At 43.8% G+C, this 26043-nt stretch overlaps 1 protein-coding gene across 7 annotated transcripts in view; it reads right to left on the reverse strand.

Moving 5' to 3' along the window:
* PCNX2 (pecanex 2) overlaps nt 1-26043 on the reverse strand; it is a 326874-nt gene that overhangs the window by 223875 nt on the left and 76956 nt on the right. For all 7 annotated transcript variants that reach the window (XM_053207265.1, XM_027046909.2, XM_053207264.1 and 4 more), the window contains exons 9-10: nt 15379-15514; nt 2589-2734 (exon numbers count right to left, since the gene is read on the reverse strand). In XM_053207265.1, coding sequence (XP_053063240.1) covers nt 2589-2734; nt 15379-15514 — 282 coding nt within the window. The remainder of the gene's footprint in view (nt 1-2588; nt 2735-15378; nt 15515-26043) is intronic.

Raw genomic sequence — 26043 nt, forward strand, 5'->3', positions numbered from 1 at the left:
AGGAAAATCAGCCTGAGTTCCAGAGTAAAGTTGAAAATTATGAAGCAGAAAGCCTTAAGCTATGAGAGTTTATAGCAATGATTAGCTCAATTTCAGTGCTTTTAATTCACCAATTTCTTCGACTTCCTGCTCAACCCTTACGGTTTGTTTTTTATTATGCATAACTTCCTTATAAACTTTAATTTGGCAACTCAAGTTCATTAACCCATGGGGGATTTTAAATATAATGTCCCCCAATGAATGTCAAAAGGTAATTTATTGGTGCCTTTTGGAACTTTACAATCATCATAAAAAATGTATTGTGTAAGTTGCTGCTTTCTTAAACAGGCCTTTCAGATCATAACTGTCCTCACAAAGAAGGTGAGCTGGCAAGGGATGCCATAATACAGCCCTACACTGTACTCAAGGCCATGCTGAAGTGGTGACTTCTCACTCCTAGAATCTGTTATTGTCACAAAGCTCCCAGGGGATTCTGGTCCACGGTCCTGTTTGGGGAATACACTCTCCCTGCAAAGGTCCCAAGCTGCTTGGTTTTTCTAGGTTAGTGTTTGGGCTTTTCTTCCTCTGTCCTTGCTGTCAGCTCGGGCCTCATGTCGTCTGATCTCCCCTCTTAATTGACCGTGAACTGGAAAACCAGATCCCCACGTGTGCTGGGAGATGCCTGAAAGTAGGCTGATATGGGCTCTGAAAACAGGACGATTTCCCCTACGAATTAAGGGCCTAAATGTGTCTGGACTTGACAGCATCTACTTTGGCTACCCTAATTTTATTTTATTTTTATTTATTTTTCTTCTTTCTGGGTTCTGGGCCACATTTCAGGTCATAATAACAGCAACAGCAGCTAATATTTAAAGGACACCTTCCATAGCTAATTTTATTTAAACCTCATAATCTCCCTGTATATAGATGATCCCCATTTAGCAGACAGGAAGCTGAGCAACAGGGAGGTTTCACAGTCATCCTTAGATCACAGCACTAGTAAGTGGTGGCACGGGGCTTGATCCCCAGGGGCTCCCTGTACCAGCTGAGCGACCCATGCCTAAGGACGTAATGCTGTCTCTACAAATCCCTTAACACTGAATTCAAACCCACTGCAACAGAAGCGATTAAAACTATAAAACTGTAAACTTTTTAAAACTGTAATAATCCTCATCATCCTTTTCCAGACCTTAATTAGATTTTCAGTTAATCTGTTGCCACTGAGTGCATCTGAATAATGTACACCTAGAAATGTACAGAAACATTTGTTTTTAATATGAAGGGCTAACACGAGGTAGTCCAACTTTCAGCAATTCCTTTTAAACAGAAAAAAAATTAATATTTCAAAAAAAACCCCTAAAACTAACTCATCTAACAGGATGTGTTATTTTGGATGATTCCAGTTACGTTTGAAACGTTCATCTTAAGTGTGTGCCTCTGGGGTGACGTAGTGTTGTTAGAAAAACCATTATAACTCCATTCCCTGACTTGTGGGTCCTGAAATTTACTGTTGTAATTTTGCATGACTATAGTTTTTTGGTAAGACATTACTATAACAATCAGTCACCGGAGGGACCAACCATAGGATGGCAGGCAATCAGCTTTCCCGCTGCCCCCACTGGCTGGCATTTAACTGTGAAACTCCACATTTGCTGATGACAGTGTCAGTAAAGGCATCTTGAATCTTCTTTTCTTTTTTAAATGTTTATTTATTTTTGAGAGAGAAAGAGAGAGTAAAGGAGCAGCAGAGAGAGAGGGTCCGAGGCGGGCTCTGCACTGACAGCAGAGAGCCTGATGCAGGGCTCAAACTCACAAACCGTGAGATGGTGACCTGAGCCAAAGTCCGACGCTTAACTGACTGAGCCTCCCAGGTGCCTCAAGCCATCTTCAATTTTCAAACCAACACTCCCATCAGAACTGCACAGCCCCTGAAGATGAAAATCCCGTCCTTTGTATATCGTGAGGTCGGGGGCAGGGATGGACATGGGAAGTTCCCAACCTGGCCCCGTCTCCACCGTGCTTTAACTAACTGGACCTTCTCCCTCCCTCTTCTCCCTCCCCGCCCAGCGACTGCATCTCCAACCCTGTGTTTGGTTCATCTTGACAAACAATGGAAAGAAGAGACAAGAAAGAATAAAGGGTTTAAAGGAGAGATTAATGTTCCAATTAGTGTATCTCAGACAAGAGTGAGACGTAGCCTCAGCTGTTGAGGAGAAAAGCTAGAAATCACAGGGCTCCATCTGCCCTCCTCTCCCCCTGCCCGCATCCAGTCAGCCAGGCCCCACACTACCCATGAACCCCAAGCCCTCCTACAAAAATGTGGCAAACCGTGAATAGACCAACACATAATACTGTCCCCAGAGCCAACCTTAAATCTGAACCGTGTTCCCCCAATTCTCTAATCTCCTACTGTAATTGCTAAATTACAATTTCTCCAGTGGTCAAGATCTCACAGCTTCGCCTTTGGGTTTGCAGCACAAAAGGCATCCATCTTGAAAATGTTCCAGAGAACCTTAGCAAGTGGCAATTTCTTTTTTATAAGCATGTGAGTGCCCTGTTATGCCCCCATTGTGTCTTTTCTCCGTACGTTCGCATGCTCGGTGGCTTACCGATCAAGTAACGCCAACAAGGTAAGTCGATCATACCAGACTTTAATCCACTTGCCAGGGAAAATGATAAACTTGTAAAACTGCTCTCGGTTAAATTTTCCTTGTGTTGAAGAACATGACGAGTCTTCCAGATCCTGGCTCAGATGCTTTTACACACCAAAAGAAACGACAGAGAAAGGGTTTCATACTGACATGTTATTGTCATAAACGTACCTCATAATAAAACAGTATAGAAAGCAGATGTTCAAATTCTGAAATGTAAACCAACATATTTCATTAAAAAGGGTACTCTAAGAGAAAGATAATGATCAACAAAAAGGGTCTTTCTTACCGACACACTTCCATTCCATTATAACGTTCCATTAAATTGATGCTACTCCCATCAAAACGCTGATGTTAATTAAGGCCAAGAAACTGCCATGAAAATACTTCTCATAAAAGATCAGAATTCAACTAAACATCTTAAATGGCTTCATTTTTTAAAGATATGTTATTTAATGCAACATCGGAATAAATATTTAAATTTCACTAAGAGTAAAAAAATTTTCATTGCCAATTTTGTAGGTCATTGGGGAGGCCTGATACAAGAAAAAACAGAAATATCTAGAGAAAAAACCTAAACCAATAAAATAGAGACAGAGGAAAATTTAATTCCAGATTCAAAACGTTTTAAGCCCAGATTCATGTCTGGTTGGCTCTAATCTTGTGGAGAAGAATTTAATTCTGAAAAGAAAATTCCTCTTCATTGATTCGTCTAACATACTTAATGAGTAACTCTTCTGAGCCTGGCACAAGGTTGGGAATAGGAAAATAAAAAAGCATACGGTGGACTCAGTCTGTGGCATCCTATTGCCTGTGAGAAAACCCCTCTTAGACCTTCAGCTGTCTCACAGACTCAAAACCAGATGCTGAATGCATGCCAGGGCCCGACATGGGACTAAATCCCAGAAACCGTGAGATCATGACCTGACACAAAATCAAGAGTCAGATGCTTAGCCAACTGAGCCACCCAGGTGCCCCTAGGGTACCACGCTTTTTAAACATGAATAGTTTCGTTCAATATTGAATCAATGCAAATACATATCTTTTAAATGTATGTAGAGTATTAAAAAAAACCCACGAACCCCAATTCAGTGAATAGCTGTGTGGCTATCACCCAGTATAACAAAAAGGGCATTACCACTAGCATAGAAGTTCCCTGGGGGCCACACCGTGGACACCTCTCCTTCCCTATTCCTTCAGGGATCATCACTGTCCTGAGTTTTGTGTTTATCATTCCTTTTGTTTTCTTCTGTTTTACTCTGCTTATTACATCCACAACTTCTATACTGTTTATGTTTTTGAACCTCGTGGATATGAAACCACAGCCTATGTATGCTTCTGCAACTTGCCTTTGTTCCCCTCCATTCCACATTATGTTCCTGAGCCTGATCCATGCTGTTTTACAGCTGTGGCATCTATTTTCACAGTTGAATAATATTGCATTATACGGACATGCCATAATTTACTTATCTGCTTTACTGTTGGATATTTAGGGTCTTTTTTTTTTTCAAAAAAAAATTTTTTTTTACTATTACACTGCTATGAACATTTTTGGAAATGTCTCCTGGTACATATGTGCAAGGATTTCTTTAGAACAGACACCTAACATACACTTAGGAATGGAATTGCTAAGAATGCAAATGTTCAGCTGTACCACACGTTCAGCTTTACTAGGAAGCAAATGGACGCTTCCAGAAAGCGCACAAATGCAATTACTGGATATGGAAACGTTCAATTTACTAGAAAACACCTTGGAAAAATAAGATTTCTAAAGTGATTCTATCAGTCTGTACTCCCACTAAGAGCAGACAAACATCGTGTCGCTCCCCATCCTCACCAACGTTTGATAGCATCAGGTACTTTTTAGTTGTTGCTAATCTGGCATATAAAATATTTCAAATTTATTCTAATTTGCATTTCCCTCATTATCAATGAAGTTGAGCATCTTCGTCCACTTTTAGTCTTTGGCTGCTTGTTTGTCTTTTAGTAGCTTCTATGTGTCTATGTGTGCGTGTGTGTGTATATATATGCATATATGTACCCATATGGTCAAGACCTTAATCATGTGTGTTACAGATATTTTCCCAGTTTATGGCTTGTCTTTTCACTTTCCTTATGGTGTTACTGATAAACAGGTGTTCTTAATTTAAGTGAAATCTCATTTATCCATTTTTTCCTGTACAGTACAAAAGTTTTGCACTTTTGGTACCTTGTTTATCAAATCCCTTTCTACCCAGAGTCGTAAGGGTATTTGATTATATAATTGTACTTAAAATTATATACTTTTGGCTTTCACATTTAAGTTATGCATCTGCCAGGGGTTTCTGTACATGATATGAGATAACGGTCTGTTTTCTTTCCCATAAAGAACACTATTGTCACAGCGCCATTTACTAAAATGTTTGTCCCTTCCTCACCAGTTTGCCAAGGCACTAATGCCTATATCTGTGGGTTATCTTAAACTTTAAATTTTAAATTATATTTGCTTTGTTGCTCTTCCCTTCATCTCCTCTGGAACTCTGACAAGGAGAACAGTAAACCTTCTTGTCCTGACCTCCATGCTTCTTTCGTTTTTGTTTTTTTTTTTTAATAAATTTCTTTTTTTTTAATGTTTATTTATTTAGAGAGAGAGAGAGAAGGAGAGAACAGGGAAGGGGCAGAGAGAAAGGGAGAGAGGGAAGGAATCCCAAGCAGGCTCTGCACAGTCAGCGCAGAGCCAGACATGGAGCTCGAACCCACGAATGGTAAGATCGTGACCTGAGTTGAAATCAAGAGTCAGATGCTTAACCGACTGAGCCACCCAGATGCCCCTGACCTCCACGCTTCTTAACCTTCTTTCCTATTTACCTCTTCATCTCTCGGTGCTACACGTATATAATTGTTTCAAATCTTACGTGTCAAATCTCCCATTAAATCCCTTAAAGTTTTATTTTTATTATATATGGGTCATTTCTAGTATCTGGTGCTTTTTCAGATCTGTTTGGTCATTAGGTGGCCTTTTGCTTCTGACATTTGCAATCCCTTCTTTTATTTCTTTTATACACGTGAAACATTCTTAATCCATATTCTGAATCTGATCATTACGACTTCTAAATCCACTGAGAGTCTGTTTCTGCTTTCTGTTGACTTTGCTGGCTCTTATTCATGGTCTCATGTTTTCTAATATGTTTTATAACTTTTCACTTAATCGTATTTTCCTTGGATCTTTATTTGAATGAATTCCTTGACAGCAATATTAAAGCTGTGTTCTTCAGGATTAAAATTCGCCTTTGTTTCTGCTAGGCACGAGAATGCAATACCAAGCTGGCACCATCTTAACATAAACTCTTTGTGTGAGGTGTTTGGATCAGCCATGTGATCCAGGATGAATAAGGGCTGCAAACCCACACCTAAGTTTGAGGCAGGCAGTTTTCTATGCAGTCCCCTTAGTGGGGATGGTGTTGACAGAGTGTGTTTAGTTAGTCCTAAGAGTAGGATGTGGCTTCTTGGAGTCCCAGATTAAGTGGAGAGGCTCCTGTTAGACTTGCCACATCGTGCTGTTTGCCATTCTCTGTGCAGAGGCCATTAAAGACAAAGCCCCCATCGATCTCCTTTGCTGTTGGCCATTGCTTTTCAGGAAGCCTTTTCTGGACGCCCCAGTTCCCTGTAGATCTTCTATTTCTAGCCTGTTTTTGTTTTTGTTTTTTTGCAATTGTGCTTAAAAAAAAAAAAAAAGCAACAACACAGAATTTACCATCTTAACCATTTGTAAGTGTACCATTCAGTAGTATTAACGATGTCTATATTGTTATACAACAGATCTCTAGAACTCTTCCATCTTCCCAAACTGAAACTCCATCTCTATTAAATACTGACTCCCCATTCTGCGCCCAGCCCGATAACCACCTTCCTGCTTTCTGTCTATGTTTTTGACTACTGTAGGTACCGCCAGTAAGTGGAATCATACAGTATTTGTCCTTTTGTGATTGGCTTATTTCATTTAGCATAATGTCCTCGAGGTTCATCTATGTTGTAGCCTGTGTCAGACTTCCTCCCTCTTTAAGGTTGAATATTCCATTGTAAGGATGTACCACATTTTGTTTATGTGTTCATCTGTCGATGGACACTTGGGTCGCTTCCACCCCCTGGCTATTGGTAAGAACACTGCTATGAGCATGGGCGTGGAAATATCTGTTTGAGTCCCTGCTTTAATTCTTTTGGATATATACCCAGAAGTGAAAGTGCTAGCTCATTCTAATCTGTACTTTTATTTGTTTGCTTTGGCTCTGTATTCTTCCAAACAGGATTTAAGATAGGCTGTAATTTCCTGTAGGCTGACTCCCATAAGACACAGGAGACTGGTAAGAAGGGCCGAGACCAGGAAAGGGATGAGGACAGTAAAGAAGACAGCCTTGGAGGGGGAGCTGCTATTGAAAGGTCGCACACATTTCTCCTTGAGTTATAAAGCAGAAGGTTATACTTGGGCCGATTTTTTTTCCTAATTCAGTGAAAGTCACTGGTGTCAAAGTGCCTGGCACGCATATGGGCAGTGCACCTGCTTCACTGGAGCCCACAGCAGAGCTCTCCGAGGAGGCCAATTTTACCACCTCTTTGTTCCCAGATGCTAATTCACTGACTCAGCTATGGAACATGAAGTTATTCAGATCATAAAATATTAATTCAAAAGGCCCTGCCAGGGACAGCTGGTCCATCATGAAGGCAGTATACAGGGTGGCCGCATACAGGACGGACTGGCTGTACTATTACAGGAAAGTGGAGACTGTAGGTGCTGCTTGTGTCTGGGATTCTATTCCAACATGAGAGAGAGCTTAGTGGAAACTGCCTGGTGTCATGTCAGCAGGAAGAGCTTCTTCTGTTGATGACAATGGATTTGTGCTTTACAGTAAACCTTCCCCAACAAAGGGCATCCTTTTCCTTTATGCTCCACGGACAAAAAATTCCAGTAAGAAATATGTGCACAGGGTTACCACAGTTTACTGTTTTGTGGTCTGGGAATTCACGTACAATGGGGAAACAGGTCAAGGGCAAGCAGCAGCACAGAGGATAGCAGTTTTCTGAATTATAAGAAAAATACTGTCCTTAAGTTGGGGTTTAATATTATATACGCTTTGCTGTTAGGGAAGGTCAGTATAAAAGAAATCACATGACGATTATGTCTACCTTTTGCAGAAGTTATTAAAGATTCTGGCATATTGTGCTATTCATTGCTGCTTAAATAAAAATCCTTGTTTAAAAGAATCTCAGAATTTAATGCAAAGAAAAAATGATTTGGCTTCTATGTCAGTTCGCTAGGGTGGTTATAACAAAGTGCCACAGACTGGGTGGCTGAAACAACGGAGATGTTCTGAAGGCTGGAAGTCTGTGATCGAGGATTGGTTTCTCCTGAGGCCTTTCTCCTTTGCTTATTAATGGCCGTCTTCTCTCTGTGTCTTTACATGGTCTTTCCTCCAAGTGTAGCTGCATCCTGATCCTCTCTGCTTAGAAGGATACTGCCTGGGGCACCTGGGTGGCTCAGTCAGTTAAGCGGCTGGCTCTTGACTTTGCCTCAGGTCATGATCTCAGGGTTCATGGGTTTGAGTCCCACATTGGACTCTGGGCTGGCAGTACGCAGCCTGCTTGGGATTCTCTTGCTCTCTCTCTGCACGCCCCCCCCCCCCCCCCCCAGTCAACTTGTGTGCTCTCTCTCTCTCTCAAAATAAATAAATAAACCTAAAAAAAATGGATACCAGCCATATTGGATTAGGGCTTGACCCTAATGACCTCTTTTTAACTTAATTACTTCTTTAAATAGCCTATCTCCCCAAACAGTCATGTTCTGAGGTACAAATCAGCCCATAACAACTTCCTTTATGAGAAACTAAGCTTCGTGGAATTTCATTTTTTGCCTTAGATACCAAGGAACCTCAGAGCTAAACACTTCAGTGGATTATAGCAATTATTCTCAGCCTGTTTTCTGGTACAAATTTCAAATTTAAATTTCTCTCATCATTTCAATCATTCATTTATTCTCTCATCCAACAAATACTTATTGTACGGATTACAGAGGCTGGATCCTATATGTAATACATGCTGAGAATTCAAAGGATAACAAGACAGAGTGGCTAGCTTAAAGGGGGGGGGGGGGGGTTAAACAACTCCCCAGGGAGCAGACAAGCAAACCAGCCATGAGAACATGGTGACACACGCAAGTAGAAACGTCTCTATGTCTAGATATTTAGAAAAAGAGCGAGAAATGAGGCATGGGAGGGTGTAAGATGGGTAATGTCTGAGAGAGTATGGAGTGAGGGGGTCTAGGGCAGAGCTCCCGGACAGCATCAGCAATGACAGGACTGGCTGGGGTAGGACTCACAGTGGACATGGAGAAGGCGTTCCATGTCTCTGATTTATGTGAAGGCACAGACGCACTGGCCAAAACGCTATTTCTGGCTCTGATTCATTAATTAAGCCTTGCCAAAGAACCACCACGTCACATTTCCCGGGAGATCAGACAAGCAAGGTTTATTCTACTATTTCAAAAAAGAAATTATCAAAAATAGGGAGGGCGGGGCATAAGTTGAACACAAGCCCTTTTGAAGAAGCAAGGTAAGTGCACTGCTCACCTTCCCCATATGGATCTGTATTTAAGTCAAGGCTCCCTTCATGAGTCTGAATTATCAAGAGCAACTTAAGTGATGATTAGCATATTCAGCTTAAGAAGGTAGGCAAGTATGTATATAATACATTCCAGAAATACTTTTTGGTAATATTAAAATATTTAAGAATGTAAAGGTCTACCCCTCTCCCCCAAGACACCTGAAAAGTTCTACTGTTCAAATAATTTCATCTTCTGGGGCACCTGAGTGGCTCAGCTTGGTTAAGCATCTGACACTTAATTTCAGCTCAGGTCATGATTTCATGGTTTGTGGGACTGGGCCCCACCTCAGGCCCTGTGCCAACAATACAGAACCTGCTTGGGATTCTCTCTCTCTCCTTCTCTCTGCCCCTCTCCCAGTCTCTCTCTCTCTCTCTCTCTTTCTCAAAATAAATAAATAAATAACTTAAAATAATGGCACCTTCAAGAGTTCCATATAATTATTAAGAATTTTGATGATGTTAATCATTGCCACTGATTATATGGCATAATTTTGCCATATATTATCTCTAATCGTCAAAACCTTACAAGAAATTCTCCACAGAGGTGTTATTATCCCTATTTAAAATGTGAGAAACTGAGGCTCTGAGAGGTCAGATCACTTCCCCCAAGATCCTTCTCTAGGAAGAGGACCGTGAGAGGCAAAAGCCTGGTTTCTTTCTGCAATCTCACTTAGGGGAACCCAGGTGAATCCATAGCTCAGGCAGAGCTCACTTGGTAAGGTGAGAGCCATCTGCACAGCAAAACACTTCAAGAGACGACACGTCTGAGTCCAATCGTGAAGAAACGAATTAAAAACACCAATTTGAAGGGGAAGCCATCGGAAAAGGGACACTGACAAAAATAATTAAGATGGGTAATAACGGATGTCATATAATTTGTTATTTAAAGGAATTTTAGAGTCAGATTTATGACCTCGAGCATGAACTGTGCTTAATAAAAGCTAAACTATAAATGAGGGCGTGTTACGTGGAGGAGAGTAAGTGACCGGGTCTACATGTCGACGTCAGAACAGACACAGGTGAATTTAAACCGGAGGCCTCCTCTGAAGGGCGGAAGTGTCGTGACAGCTCCTGAGTGGTGGAGGAACGAAGAAGATCCACAGGAAGTTAGTCCTGTGCGACACCAAGTGCCCTTCCTAAGAGCCGTCACACCCAGAGCTGGGAAGCGGAAAGGGACTCTGGTGGCACAGGTGGGCTTACCAGAAATTGTGGCAGAGGCTGCTGGGGAGGGGGTGGGCAGAACTCGAAATCCCAGCAGTGACCAAGGGACAAGGGAAAGGAGTGCTGGGCTGGGAGGGGTGCAGTCAACACCCCAAATACCAGGACCTTCTGCACTGGTTTCCACCTATGGCAAATCCAAGGTTAAATATTACCTAACCTCCAAGGTGTCCTACAAAGATAATGTGATCCCAAATGTGAGATGTACTGAGGTACCAAACGCATGCCCTGCACATACCTAGTGTTCCTAATCTGCTGATGGAATGCTGGTTAAATCTAGATATGAACAACACTTCGAGGGACAAAAAAGTATAAAACACACACGGGATACTATTATAACAGTGGCTCTATTTAGCAGCCAAAATTCCAGAAATCATAACGAATCATGTATATTCTTACATTTGAAAAAAAAAATAAACTTCTGAACATGATACATGAGGAGTATGCAAATATTCATCTCTTAAGTCAAAATACACTTTCAAATAAATGAATATGTAAGCTGATCGGTGACTATGTTAAGGTATTATAATTGGTGTCTCATCCGTCTCATCTGTTAGGAAATGTCAATATTCTTGTAGACAGGATTGTTTATAAAATATTATATATAACACTTCATGCAAATTAGACATCTAGGAATATGTTTTTACCTTTTGGAGATGTTTTAAATTTTAAAAAATAGCAATTCAAGAGCACATCATTGTGGGGAAAAAATACAAGTGGTATACAGGGTAAAAGGTGAAAGTTTCCATTTTCATTAATCCTTTAATGATAGCAAACTGTGATGGCAATGCTACATTTATGTTAACCTCGAGCACCCGTCCCCCAGATCCAGTGCTGCAAGCATCTTTGCAATGCTCACTGATCAGTTTAGGACCAATGAAATACGGCTCTCATGCTACCCCTAGTAATAATAATGATGATGATGCCAATCCTATAGACTTCCACAAAGCCTCAGTTTACAGAGTACTCTCATATACAGTACTAGCTCATTTTTTTAAAAATTTTTTTAATGTTTTAAAAACGTTACAGAGAGAGAGAGAGCATGAATGGGGGGGGGGGGGGTCAGAGAGAGAGGGAGACACAGAATCTGAAACAGGCTCCAGGCTCTGAGCAGTCAGCACAGAGCCTGACGCGGGGCTCAAACTCACGGACCGTGAGATCATGACCTGAGCCAAAGTCGGACGCTCAACCGACTGAGCCACCCAGGCGCCCCGATACTAGCTCATTTCTTAACGTGGGGCAGGGCGAACGGGTTTGAAGCCAGATCCAAGTGAAGATAAAAAGAAGCAGAAAATGCTATACTCCCAAGGATCTAACACTGTCTACCAGTGGCCTGGGCTTGCTCTCAACCAGCAGTGTAATAAAGATGTTTACACGCTGATGCCTCAAATGCTTATGTAACGTTACAGAACAATGCAAAATTTTCAAGTCAAGGTAGACTGTTGCCAATGTGCTTAGAAATACATAATGGATAAACTGAAGCACAGAGAAGTACCAATTTACACCATGGATGCATGAGAGTCTGTGACTGAGAACACTCACAGCCCCTCAGTGCTAATCTAGAGCACAGAGGAGAGTTCACCAGCTCCCCATGTGCCCCAAGCTTGGTCCTTCTCTTTGTGGTCAGGAGCTAAGCCCTGCAGCCAGAGTGATGGAACAGAACCCGTTCCCTGGCCTGCCTCATACAGAAAGAAGCTGGCCAGTCCTGAGAACTCCCCTTGCAGGGCTACCTCATTCATTTTATTTGTGCCAGGGAAGAACTCCCGAGTCTTTTCTCTGGTGTGGGCCTAGCTCCTGGACACCACTGGAGCCTGTAGAAAAGGTCCCTTATTGGAATGAGAGGAATTTGCATAAGGTTGCGGGGGAGGGAGCTCCCAGTACACAAGTTGCTCTTGAGCACCGAGCAGCCAAGCGAGAAGGACAGAGGGAGGGCAGATGGGGCAAGGGAAGTCACTAAATAGTCTCATCTTCAGAGCCCTGTTTCCTGCTTATTCTTGCTGCACTTGTCTAAGCACAACTCCTCATGTCGTTGCCCCGATGCCTCTGAGCCAGGACCAGGAGCACACCTGCTTTCCAGCCAAGCCTTTGTCCCGGCCATGTCTGCCCCGCTTCAGCTTTTCCTCTGCATCGCAGCTGAGCTGTGACCTCACCAAGGAAGCCTCCCTAGTCTCCTGTGTCCCGGCCTGTGTCCACAGCCCCTGAGCCCGTCCTGACCATAACCTCTACCATGCATAGCTGAACCGGTTGACCAGTGTCTAAACTCCTCAAAGGCAGGGGCTGAGTCTTTTCGCCCCTGTGCACCTGCCCCTGGCACAGAGCTGATAGAGCGTAACCCTTCACTACATGTGTTTGGGAGAATGAGCAGGAAACAGACTTAATTTTTCATTTGTGGCCAAAACCTAATTGGTGACATCAATTAAATTTAGAAAACTAAGCAGTAGAAGTGAAAATTCGTTTCTGATAGGAGACCTTTGTAAATATTTCCTCAGCATCTAAATATGAGCCTGGATAGCAATCTCCATTTTTCCACTTCTCTACCTCCATATAGTAAAACTTTAAAGTTTTTACATTTTACTTAAAATGTTAAAAGTTAAGATGACTGAAGTTTGCCACTGAATTTGGTTAAGTAATTAACAATGTAACACTAAATATAATTCAGCTTTTTATACACTCATATACATAATCATGCCACTTAGAGAATTTTAAATGTAAAGAACAGTGTGACTCTTTCTGATTTATCTATGTAATAGTCAGTTATTTCCCAGTTTCTGCTCTTCCTGCGCTGTTTTTGAGATATCAAATCAGTGGGTTTGCATTTCTGATAATCCAAAGTTCCTAGTTTCCCTGGGGCTCCACTATCCATGCAACAAATGACATTCACTTCTTCCTAAACTATGTGGATTTTTTTTTAAGTTTATTTATTTTGAGAGCAAGAGCACTGGGTGGGGGACAGGCAGAAAGAGAGGGAGAGAAAGAATCCCAAGCAGGCTCCGCACTGCCAGTGTGGAGCTCGATGTGGGGCTCAAACCCATGAACCGTGAGATCGTGACCTGCGCTGAAACCAAGAGTCAGACGCTTAACCAAATGAGCCACCCAAGCGCCCCCATGTGGATGTTTTCATATAACTATAACTCCCTCTCCTTGGAGATACAACACTGACATTCTAGAGGCAGGGCGCTGGAGTGTCCCCAGGTCTGTGTCAAGGAAAGCAGATGTTTCTCAGAGAAAACACACATTCTGCGGGGCCCCCCGACATACTTTAGCTTGTGATGGAAACTAGTACTGGTAACTGGGGGCTGAGCACAGAGCAGAGAGAATGCAACTGAAGCCCGGGCCCAGAGCTGGGGGCTCACGGCAGGGTCCGCAGACCCCAGTACCGCACCCTAACTGGGCAGGAGCCGCCATTCCCCATAGGTACCACCAGCACACCCGGTGACCAGGATGGGGCCAGGCATCTGAGCCATGAGCAGACGTGACTCTCACCTCCACTGGCCTCCTGGGGGCCAGGAAAACTCCTTCCTGTACCCAGAAGCCCTGGAAAGGAGGAGACGGAGGTGAGACTGAATACACAGAAGGGAAGAAATCCCTGAAGACTGAGGTTTTGAATTAGCTGAATGCTTGTTCCCACAGAAACTCCTTCAAGCCCGGAAGGGCTGATTCTTTTTTCTTTTTTTTTTTTTTTTTTTCATTTTATTTACTTATTTTGAGAGAGAGGGAGAGAGTGAACAGGGGACGGGCAAAGAGAGAGGGAGAGAGAGAGAATCCCAACCAGTATCCTTGCTGTCAGCACAGAGCCTGATGTGGGGCTTGAACTCCCGAACCATGCGATCACAGCCTGAGCCAAAATGAGAGTCGGTGTTTAACTGATTGAGCCACCCAGGCACCTGGAAGGGCTCATTCTGCTTGCTTGGCACCTCTCAGTCCTCCCTACCCAGGCAGCAGGAATAAGGACTCCAGAGCAGTGTGCGGTCAGTGACAACATAACGTGACCTTTTGTTCCCCACACGCCTGACCGATTTCAACCCGCTGTGTTATCAAGCATCTTTTTGGAAAAATTTAGTTAAGCAATCAGGAAAACAAATACAAAATGGAATTATTTTTTTCATGGGTGAGGTTGTCTACGAGACATCAAAACATTGCCAGGAAGGTCCACTAACTTGCCAGCAGCCTGTACCAATGGAAAGTCACTCTCCTTCAAGGTCTGGCCCGGGTGTCCCTTCTTCCTAAGGAGCCTTCGCCAGCCTCTCTGTCTGAAATGCCCTGCTTGAATCTGTAGCTCTCAGTTTACGTCTGGTGGTACGTCTTACATCCCGTGTGATTTTTGCTGTGAAGTCTTTGCTCTGCCTCTCCCAGAGTCATACTCAAGGTGCACCAGATAAGCGAATGAACATTAGTAAGTTGTCCCTTGGTAAGATAACTGAAGGCTTCATCTTTTCAGCCCCTGGATGATAATGCCATTTGCTCTAAGAATAAAGTCTCTCTTCAAGAAGTCAAGTTTCTCTTTAAGGATCTCTGAATGTTTAATAAGAGGCCATCATAAATTAATAAAAATCCAGGTATTTTCCAACTATGGTGAGAAAAAGGCATCCTAACCAAGTAAGCCCTTGTGGGGTCTGTGCATCCTGGCAACCAAAGATCAAGGTACATGAATTTCTAATGCACTTGGAAGAGCATTAAGGCAATGGCAATTCTGTTAGTGTCAGCGAAGGATACCTGTTATTTAAATGGCTTTTTTTCCACGTTCGCTCAATAGACTACCATGCAGTGATATACCCACAACCTAGCAATGTAAAATTCAGGACAAGACCCGACTAATTCCATTAGGTAATCTGACCACGAAACAGGTTTCAAGATCCCTGCTTCTGGAACATTCGCAAACAGGGAGGCTGGAACGTACCCGCGGGGTTTCCGATTGGGTCCTCCGAGCCACCATTAGCAACAGCTGTTGTTGAAGCGCACTGACCGCAGGGTCCCCAGAAGAAGGATCCTGACTCTCAGAAGTCGTGGTACTGGAGGAGCTGATCTGTATGTCTCTGAGGAGGGGCAAAAGAAAAGCTCTGGTCACCTGGAAGTGTGGAAGTCATCTGTTATTATACCCGAACACGAGGACACCAGGGGTCCCCAGGGCAGGTAGCCAATAAGCCTTTACAACCTTTACAGATTTGCATATGCAGTTCAGGGCTGGGATTTTGTATATGCAATGCTCTCTTCGGGCAGAAGGGCAATCATCTTGCACACATGCAAATTACTCAGGCTGTCCAGATCTGCCGCGTGCCATGGGGTAGGTAGGTAGATGCCTGGTGTTCTAAGAGACGCCAACCTTAATTTTCTACGTATCCGATGGATGGGCAGGGGGTAGCAATAGTTTCTGCCTTCATATTTTGTGAAAACAGTAAGTGGCGGTCTGGATAATTCCAAAGACAGCAATCAGGAAGGAACACGGACAACCTGCCGTCTCTGCTACCTCCTCCAACCCCTAACACGCTCCGCATCCCCTCGCCTCCCACCCCCACCCAGAGCAAAGAAAGTGCGCGTCAGGTGCAAGAAATGCCTCCATAATTGGAAAAGAGGACACTACTAGAATAGCCATAATCTACATTAGAGTCTTATCGTCTTTAATCACGTACGGGTTGACAAGACATAAATTTAAAGAAGTCTTTCGTAAATCTCAAGCCTGGCATCTTTCCTTTGGCTCAGAAAGCACAAACTGGGACGTATTTTTCCATCTGCTTTTCTAGCAGGGTGCCGAAAACTGAGAGGACAATGCTGACTGCCCACCCCACAGTCATTTCTGACGGAATTCCTGCTAACAGAGCTCCATTTATTCACTCATCCAAGACCATGGCTTCAGAAGAGAGACCGGGTCCCTCCCTAGCCCCAGGGGTAATACGCCGGATCACTGAAACCCCATTCACCCCAGTCAGTGCCTTGCTTTGGGAAGGAAGAAGGAAGAACACATTCTATTTTTATACATATACTTTTTTTTAAGTTTTTAAATTTATTAATTATTTTGAGAGAGAGATAAGGTGAAAGTACACAGGAAGGGCAGAGACAGGGAGAGAGAGAGAGAGAATCCCCAAGTAGGCTCTGCCCTGACAGGGGGGCGATGTGGGGCAAACTCATAAACTGTGAGATCGTGACCTGAGCCGAAATCACAAGACAGACGCCTAACCGACTGGGCCGCCCAGGCGCCCCAAGAACATATTCTCAGAGGCTACCGTGGAGCAAAGGGGACACTGCTGAGGGTATCAGGGAACTCGGCACAAGCTTCTCTACTTCTTAAAAGGTAACAAGAAAACTTCGGGGCTGCAGCAGCCAAAGCGTCATCACGGGGGATGAGCCTGAGGACAGCAAAGCTGAGAGACGGAAAGAAACTCGTTTCTCGATGATGACATCGAATCACTGCACTGACCAAACCTGCACTGATCAGGACTTTGGACTTCCTGTCTAATCCGCTGTGATTTGGGGTCTTATGGAACTTGCAGCCCAAACTGCCTCAAGAACGCAGACGCCGCACTAACGTGACGCCTTTCCGATTTCTAGCCTCACATTTCATTATAAACTCTCTGGCGAGTTTGTGGGCCCTTCTTTTCCCTTAGTAGTCCCTACTACTGCATTCATAAACACATAAATACTTATTCTATCGGAACAGCATTTAAAAGAGTTCCACCAAGGGCGCCTGGGTGGCTCAGTCGGTTAAGTGTCTGACTCTTGATTTCAGCTCAGGTCATGATCTCATGGTTCGTGAGTTCGAGACAGCTGACAGTGTGGAGCCTGCTTGGGATTCTCTCCCTCTCTCTCTGCTTCTCTCCTGTTCATGCTCTCTCTCTCTCTCAAAATAAAGAACCTTAAACATATTTTAAAAATAAATAAAATAGTTCCACTGTACATACATACACGCGCATCTCTCTACATTTTCAGACATCATTTATGACTACTTGATGGTGCATTCAGTAGAGGCACTCTGATAAAGAACCATTCAGGAAACGCCGTATGTTAAAGTCAGGAGTGAAGGAGCAAAGCGCGAAGTACATGGAGCTTCAAACTTAAAAATCCTATCCTTCCGTTATTTGGATGACTGTTGCATACACTGTGCTTGTGCTTCCTGTCTGGGGTAGAGGTGTAACATCTTTTAACTAACAGAAAAAAGAAAAAAAGCAGTTAGATTTATAAAGGCAACGTGCACTCAGACTTTCTTGCTTTGTACAGAAACTACCGCGTCCTGTAATCATGTTGTTGCATAGCCGAACACAACAGGATCGAGAGTGCCTCGCTCGTACAAATTTGGGGAAATCTAAATCTCAGCAAATGCCAGCAGACTCTGGCAAGTGCCAGAACTTCACAAAAATCAAAAGATTCATCTGATTGCACTGTCAATAATGTAAGTGATGACTGTAAACAGGCAGGAGCCGGATGGACACGTGTGCTTCTTTGAGAAAATCTTAGAAAGTGAATAGCGCCCTCTGTTGCCAACTGAAATGAACTAAGGACTGGCTGTTAGAGCCAGCCTCCCGTTGCTGCTGCTTCGTGCCAGGAAACATGATACAAAGCTGAGGTCAACACACCTCAGCTTCATATCTGCAGATTACTTAGCATGTTTCCGGCAGTAAAGTAATAATAACAACAAATAACATTATTTTTTTTTTATTGAAGCCACTTGAAAATCTCATGTTAAAATCTAGGGTTTGGTTTTCTTTTCAAAAATCTTTCGGATAAGTTCTAGAATTAAGCGGAACGAGGCTTGGATTATTGCTCTACTAATTACTATCTGTGACTACAAGCCTTTGTCGTCCTATCTCCAATCCTCACCTAGAAAATAGGGAAGATATCTCCTGCACAGGGGTTGTGAGAATCAAATCAGACTAGATATGTAAACCACTAAATGGTGTCTCCCACGTATTAGACACTTAACCATACCTTATTTATTTCCTTCTATGGATATGGGACCCGACTTTGTTTATTCTCATATGAAACAGCAACATGACCCCAATGCATTTCATACAAATAACATTACCTCCAATTGTTTCTGTTAGCATGAATGGGGGAAGAGTGTCTTGCTCTCAACTCACACTCAATCCTCTTTATTTTATAAAAAAAACAGACTCCAACAGCTTATTAAGTTCCCTCTTCATTAACTTCTTTCATAAAAGTTGAGTATTCTAAACAAAGCATGATGATATTAAAAAAGATCCTTGTCCTAGCTTTATGACCGGTGTGGCCTCACCAGAAAACCTGTATCACACGTGTATACGGGCTTCCGATCTGGCCAGGAAGAGATGATTAAATGTTACAGTCGGCACTGCTCAACTGGAAGAGATTTCTCCCCTTGCTTAAATGTTGTTCTCTGGGGTCCTGATGTTGTAGTCATGATGGATGTGCACCAGCTTCCCAATCAAGAACCAAAGAGGCTGTGATGTCACAAAAATCACGGAGCGGACAGAAGTCTTCCTACCAGTCTTTAAAGAACGCCTGCTTACCTTCTGCTTCTTCTCAGACTTATTCTTCTACTCTTCTCAGACAATCCACTGCTTTTTGGCCCTTGTTTAACTGTGCACCGTGGGCTCTGCAATCATCTAAAACGTCTCTGTTTTCTTAACTTAAGGCTGGAAATTTCCCCTCACGTGAATAAACATAATGTGAAAAAAAAAGGCTGAGTTTTAAGAGATATTTCCTTCCCTGAAACAGCAATATTCCAAACCTGTAATAAAACTACACTCTGAACTATCAGAGGGCAATACCTGCAGGTCTGGTCTTGATCACCTTCTCTCTGGTTAATCGCTGGCACATTAGTTTGGTTCTGGGTGATGGAGTCGCTGAATTGACTTAAATTAGATTGGGCTCAGGACAATAATAGAAAGAGTGGCTGGTGACAGAAACTACCAAAGAAGCAGCCAGTAGGAGGATATAAAGGTGGACCAGGGGCTAGGTGCTAGTCTGGGCCAGAATGGTGACTCTTGTATGGGCAGAGCTGAGTCTCAGATTGATGGGGACAACATTCCACCATATTGTACTCCCCGGCTTTCATTCATTTAGACTCTGCAAGCAACAAATAATGAAAATACATGTGCTTCTTCTACATTTTCCCATCACCGTGGAAAAAAAGAATTCCTGAAATTCTTCGTCTTTCCCGGATCTCAAAATTATGGCCCACCATCTAGAGAAAGAGGACCCTTCTCTCTCCCGGTCCTTCTTGTTCTTCAGACCTCCCCCCCGGGGGACACATGGGGGCAACAAGTCACCCAGAGGGGCAGCCTGAAAATGGAACTCACAGCCAAGCAACGTGCTTGGTATGTAGGATAATTAAATAAAGCAGCCTTGTTTTAAAAACGATAACCTTTATTTGGAACTTTAACGGGGATTCTAGATTGAGAGTCTGCAAACAGCTCTCACAGGACAGTAAAATCCATCTGTGCACGTGAGCAAAAGGAGGGAGACAGGGCCTCAGGCACGGCATCTACTGCCACCGTGTGGCAGTTGGGGCTATGGCCACCAAAACAGTGTGGCAGGCCTTCCCAAGGAGTCAGAGCAGGTGCCTCGGAACAGAAGTCTCTAGAATCAACCTCCTAACCCTTCCACCTTTATGACTCTGTGCCTGGATGAAAACTTCATCTCTCTCTCGAGTGTCCAGAAAAGTGAAACAAGGACCAGAGTGGAAGGATCAGAGATAAGAACTAAAAAAACAAAAGACGGAGGGATAGAAACTTGGAAATGGCAGAAACTCTTCAAAGAGTTTGAAACTCTGGATGCTTCTGTGCTTCCTCCAGATCACTTCCACCTCAATGTGATCAAAGGCACCTAGATCCCCCCAAAGTTTGTTTGTTTTATTTAAAGCAGTACAGGGGCGCCTGGGTGGCAAGCGTCCGACTTCAGCCAGGTCGCGATCTCGCGGTCCGTGAGTTTGAGCCCCGCGTCGGGCTCTGGGCTGATGGCTCGGAGCCTGGAGCCTGTTTCCGATTCTGTGTCTCCCTCTCTCTCTGCCCCTCCCCTGCTCATGCTCTGTCTCTCTCAGAAATAAATAAAAAACATTAAAAATATATATCTGTGGGGCGCCTGGGTGGCGCAGTCGGTTAAGCGTCCGACTTCAGCCAGGTCACGATCTCGCGATCCGGGAGTTCGAGCCCTGCGTCAGGCTCTGGGCTGATGGCTCGGAGCCTGGAGCCTGCTTCGGATTCTGTGTCTCCCTCTCTCTCTGCCCCTCCCCCGTTCATGCTCTGTCTCTCTCTGTCCCCCAAAAAATAAATAAACGTTGAAAAAAAAATTTTTTTTAATTTAAAAATAAAGCAGTACACACATAACTCTCCACTATACAAGTCAACATAGTAATGCAGCTATATGCAAACTCTCAAAGATTTATAGTTAGAATTGACATTTTCAACTTGTGCTTGAATGGAACATAGCACTGAGCATATCCAACATTGGGGGAATTCACATGTTTCTCCACGTTTTGAAGACCTAATTGACTAACTTCAATGCCTGATACTCCAGCTCAGCTTTTCCAAACCAGGGATCAATATTTCTTCTGACTAATGTAAAACAGAGGGTTCTAAAAGAGATAATTCTTTTGTGCAACTTTCTGCTCCTTGCCTTCTTTGGGAACCAGGTACATTCATTGTGGCTTGAAAGGGCTTTCCTCAGAATTGATCCCAATGAGTAAGGGAAGTTTTACTGAGGTAAGGGTCAGAAGGGCTGGTAATATCAACAGAAAAGAGTTCTGAAGAAGCAAGAAAGACTAAGCACAGGGCTTTGATCCACCTTTGAAGCAAAGTACTCACTGGGTTTAGAGATTCAGCAGCATCCAAAAATACACCTAGTTTATAAACAGAACAATATCTGCTTTGATATGTACTACAACGATTCATAAGCAAATAAAAGCCAGATATAAGTGAATCCAGATAAATCAGCACACTATTACCCAAACTACTCTACTCTTTCAATTAAAAACAAGTTGAAGTACAAAAAGGCCCCCGGGGACACCTGGGTGGCTCAGTGCGTTAAGTGTCTGACTTCAGCTTAGGTCATGATCTCATGGTTTGTGAGTTCGAGCCCCGCGTCGGGCTCTGTGCTCCAGCCCTGGGCCTGGACCCTGTTTCGGATTCTGTGTCTCCCTCTCTCTCTGCCCCTCCCCCACTCATGCTCTGTCTCTGTCTCAAAAATAAACATTAAAAAATTTTTTTCTTAAATAAAAAAAAAATCCCCCAATAAAAATCCTATAAACTAGTATGCTCTAGAATGAGTCTTCCATTCAGTGGACTACTATGCCTACTTTTTGAGTAACAGAGACTCAAAATGAAAGAAAATACTATGTCTTTCCATCAGATTTCACTGGACATCGGACAATATGCATTTTGCATGCATTTTCATCCGACTGCTTCTGACACTGGAAAAGCTAGATTAATACTGAAACACGGTGGTAGATCTTTCACAGAAGAAAGCTCTGCTATGTTACTTGGAAGAATTTATAGACAAAAGAAATGTAAATCTTTGCTGAACAAAGAACCTATCAAGCTTTACTTGCAAGATCTACAGAGGAAATTTAAAAAGTTCAGTCTGCAATGAACTTTTTAGACACAAGACACACTTCAACTTCCTAAGCAGAGAGCCTACATCAACTTTGATTGTCTGGGCAGACTCGTAACTACATCTTTCTAGGTAGATTAGCTCATGTTAGGCTCTCAGCTACTGAATCAATCCTAGGTGCTGGGTAATGAGTTTGTCCTCTGAAAGTTTTTTAAATAGCAATTCTAAATGCTGCAATTCAAGCCAGAGTTCCCTCATCCTAGTGTCTGGGGAGAGCAGGGCTATGTTAGAGAGTGTTACCAAAGGTACCTGCTTTACGGACAGCTATTGTACAACCGGAAAATGCTGCTTACATTTCTTTGGCAGTTAATGAGAAATGCGCTGGTTCCCACAATGACAGTGGGGCCAAGGAGGGAAATTTGTTTCCTCTCCTGGTTTCCTCCAGGAATCCTCCAAAGAGACATGGAAATTACACCCCAAACAATTCCCTATTCATGCTTGGGAGTCGGGATATAAAACTGTCACGTGGCAACTGGACTTAACAATGGCAGAGACGAATGGCTTTCTTGCCAATAATAAGGATCCATGGTTTAATGGCCTAGTTGGAGGCAATCCCAGCCACTGAAGTTGCCTTACAGGGAAAAAGCTGCTTTTCCAATATCTTCCATGGCTGAATGGCTTAGCAACAGTCCTAACTAGGAATCCTTCCAAGTTCAAAACCAAAGTTTATATTTACTGTAGTGAGAACTCAACATTTAATGGCATTAAAAGCCAAGGATACAATATTAAAGTACCTATTCTAAAATTACCACAGAGGCCAAAATGTTGGAACTCAACAGGTTGACAGAGAGCATGCAAAGTACTTAGCCGCCTTAAAAATCTCATAAAGTAACTCATAAAAGCACTGGAGGGAAGGCCTCCACCCAGGTAAAGTCAGGATGCTTTGCCCTATCAGGCCACGGTGAAGTTTAGCCCCTGGCCCCACTGCTTCTGTTTGCAGATACTAACAATACCCTTGTGGCAGGTACTGTCCTAAGTGCTATATATGCCTGTTATGTTTAACTTTTAAAGCCACCTGGTGAATTAATTACCATATCATTTCTATTTATGGATTAGTAAATGGATACTTAAGATGGCTAAGCAAGTTGTTCAATGTCAACCAAAAAGTCCATGTGAGTGTTGGAACTGAAGCCTGGATCAGCCTAAGACTGACACTCGTGCGCAGGCTACTCAGTGCTAAACCCGATGCCCCATTACAGCCCCATCCATGCGGACACAGAGAACTATGTAGTCGTGAATGAGTAGAACACAAGACAGGAAAATCTAACGTCAGCTGCAATCTCTGATTTCTGTGTCCAGCGGTTTGAATAGTCATTCTGCAGGGTTGTATTTTATTTATTTATTTATTTGTTTGTTTGTTTTTAGTTTCCGTTTGGGGGCTTTTTTGGGTCCATTTCCCCACTTACGAGAAGGAAAAGGTAATCAAATCTGTAATCAAATGACCAGGCAAACTGCTAGGGTTTCTGGCTCTTTCACTCCAAGCGCCACAGGGTGAGGGAGTTTGTGCTGATGTTGTCTTGATGATCCCACGTTCACCGGATTGCTTCTGTCTACAAATAGGTCGAATTGCTCCTGCTGCTACAGGTAGAACACAGCGCGAACTCCTCGACGAGGCTTCACGGCCCCTGTGACCTGACTCCGCTTCTCCTATTCAGCTTGTCACCTCCTCTCGCTGAATGCCCACCTGGTCTGAGCACTGTCCGAACTCCAGCTGGGCTCTCTGTGTCACTTCCAATGATCCGACTTGATTCAATTCAGAATTTACTTAACATCTATCTACAGAGGGCTAAGTGAGGGCTCTAAAGGCACTGGTCGGAGGCACTTTTCTCTAGACAAGTACAGTCTAGGGGGGACGGGAGTCCTACACAAGTAAATGAGGTACCAGGGAGAATGTGATAAGCCCCCCTCTGACATGGAGCAGCGGATTCGTTTGCACAGAAGCGATTGGTAAGATAAAGAAGTACAGAGAGGCAGATCGCAATTTGTGCTTTGACAGGGGATTATTCCAAAGGGCAGGACTGAATGGAGGAGGGCAATTGAGGTAAAGAAGGACAGACACTTAGAGAGGAAGGGCTGAAGGTTGGCCAGCGTGGGCTTCGCAGAGAGGAGGGATGAGGGGCAGGGCTGCGCAGGGGTGCGGGGGAGCAGGCTCAGTGCACGCCTGCCCGGGCGGTGGGGACCACGTAAGGGCATCTCTGTAAGGCGTGTGTTTGCAGGCAGGGCTGCTCCACAGGAGGTCTCGGGGCGTGGGGTGAAGGCCCGGGCTTCAGAGCAGGACTGGACAACCAGTAGTCCACAGGCCACAGTAACCACGCACGTGTCATCTGTCGCCTGTGGTATTTCAAACCAATTCAAACTGGAGACATTAAACAAAAGAGAACTTTACAAATAAATGTGGATTTTTAGCTCCTCGTGGAAAGTACTGGAAAATCCAGTCGGGCCGGGCTTCCTGAGTTGGCCTAAGTAGATAAATGCCCTCCAGGGGCCTGTGGGAGCCGCCACTCCTAACATGTGACACTGGCCTGCTTCCCCCGTCTACACTACCTGCCTGGGAGCCACGGGGCTCTGAGTCTGTGGCCCCTGTTGAGGCAGAGGACCAGGGACGAAGACCCAAGTGTCCTGAGCCCACTTGCTAGCCACTGAAGGTTGAGCATGTTTCTCAGTCTTATTTCCTTTTCTGTGAAATGAAGCAAATCTCACACGTCATGTTGACAATTGGACAACTGATGACTTAGCAGAGTGCTTCGCACACAATACGTATTTAACAAGTGGTGGCAGCCATGGCCAGAATTATTACAGGGAAGTGATCCTTTGGGGCCTGGAAATGCCATAATGTTGCTTCCCACAGAAAGCCTGCAGGTGTGTTGGAACACAGGTGCAAGGCGTTACCGGCCCTTCCAAGTTTGCAAAATCCTGACCTGCTGGCCTTGTACTTGATCAGCTGCCTTTGCTCTGGTATCATTCTTTTTTTTTTTTTTTAATTTTTTTTTTTAATGTTTTGTAACTTATTTTTGAGACAGACGGGGGGGGGGGGGGGGGAGGTGAGAGCAGGGGAGGGACAGAGAAAGAGAGGACACAGAATCCGAAGCAGGCTCCAGGCTCTGAGCTGTCAGCACGAAGCCCGATGTGGGGCTCAACCCCGCAAACCATCTGTAAGATCACGACCTGAGCCAAAGTTGGACGCTCAACCGACTGAGCCACCCAGGCGGCGCCTGCTCTGGTATCATTCTTTACATTAGAGACAGAGGACACTCGCCCTCGTGCACACCCCAACACACAGTAGTCCGTTAACGTAGGGACTAAAATATTTCAGTTGAACCTGCTTGCTTTTATCCTATTTACAGAAGTTTTCCCTTCATACCATCAATCCAAAGATACCCGAATCATCACTACATCACGAATTTCCATGAAAGCCAAGGCTTATAACGAACCCAAAGAAACGAGTCTCCCATGATGGATGGCATAGTTTCCACTGTCCCCAAGTCTGGGGAGGACTGTGAGACTGTTTGAATATCCAGCATAAGCCCGTCAGAGAGCAGTTTAAGTCCAGAAGATCACGGGACTCTGCATAGCACTCAGCCGTTTTTCCTGAGCATGAGTTGAACAGATGGCAGCCCCTTCTCCACTTTTCTAGAACAGCCGAGGGAGCCACTTCAACGCTATAATTTTGCTAAGTGAAGCGACTTGAGTTTTGTTCTCATGCATTAAACAGGAAGCACTGTACATCCCTTATGCCCAAACGGGCCATTGAATTGCCATAACACCCCGTAACAAAGTCCCTTCTGAACAACTAACTTATTTCAAAGCACAGGCAGTGTAGAGAACATGAATATTCTCAAGCAATGGTCTGTACATGTGAGAGCAAACATGTATCCTATTCCATTTTATCTGTGAAGCACAAGAAGATATGCATGGCTATGTGCCATTCTTTCGTACAGCTCTTAAAACCAATTCGCTGCCAAATTACCTTGGGGATAGGGCAGGT

Source organism: Acinonyx jubatus, chromosome D2 (assembly GCF_027475565.1).
Source record: "Acinonyx jubatus isolate Ajub_Pintada_27869175 chromosome D2, VMU_Ajub_asm_v1.0, whole genome shotgun sequence".
Lineage (NCBI taxonomy): Eukaryota > Metazoa > Chordata > Mammalia > Carnivora > Felidae > Acinonyx > Acinonyx jubatus.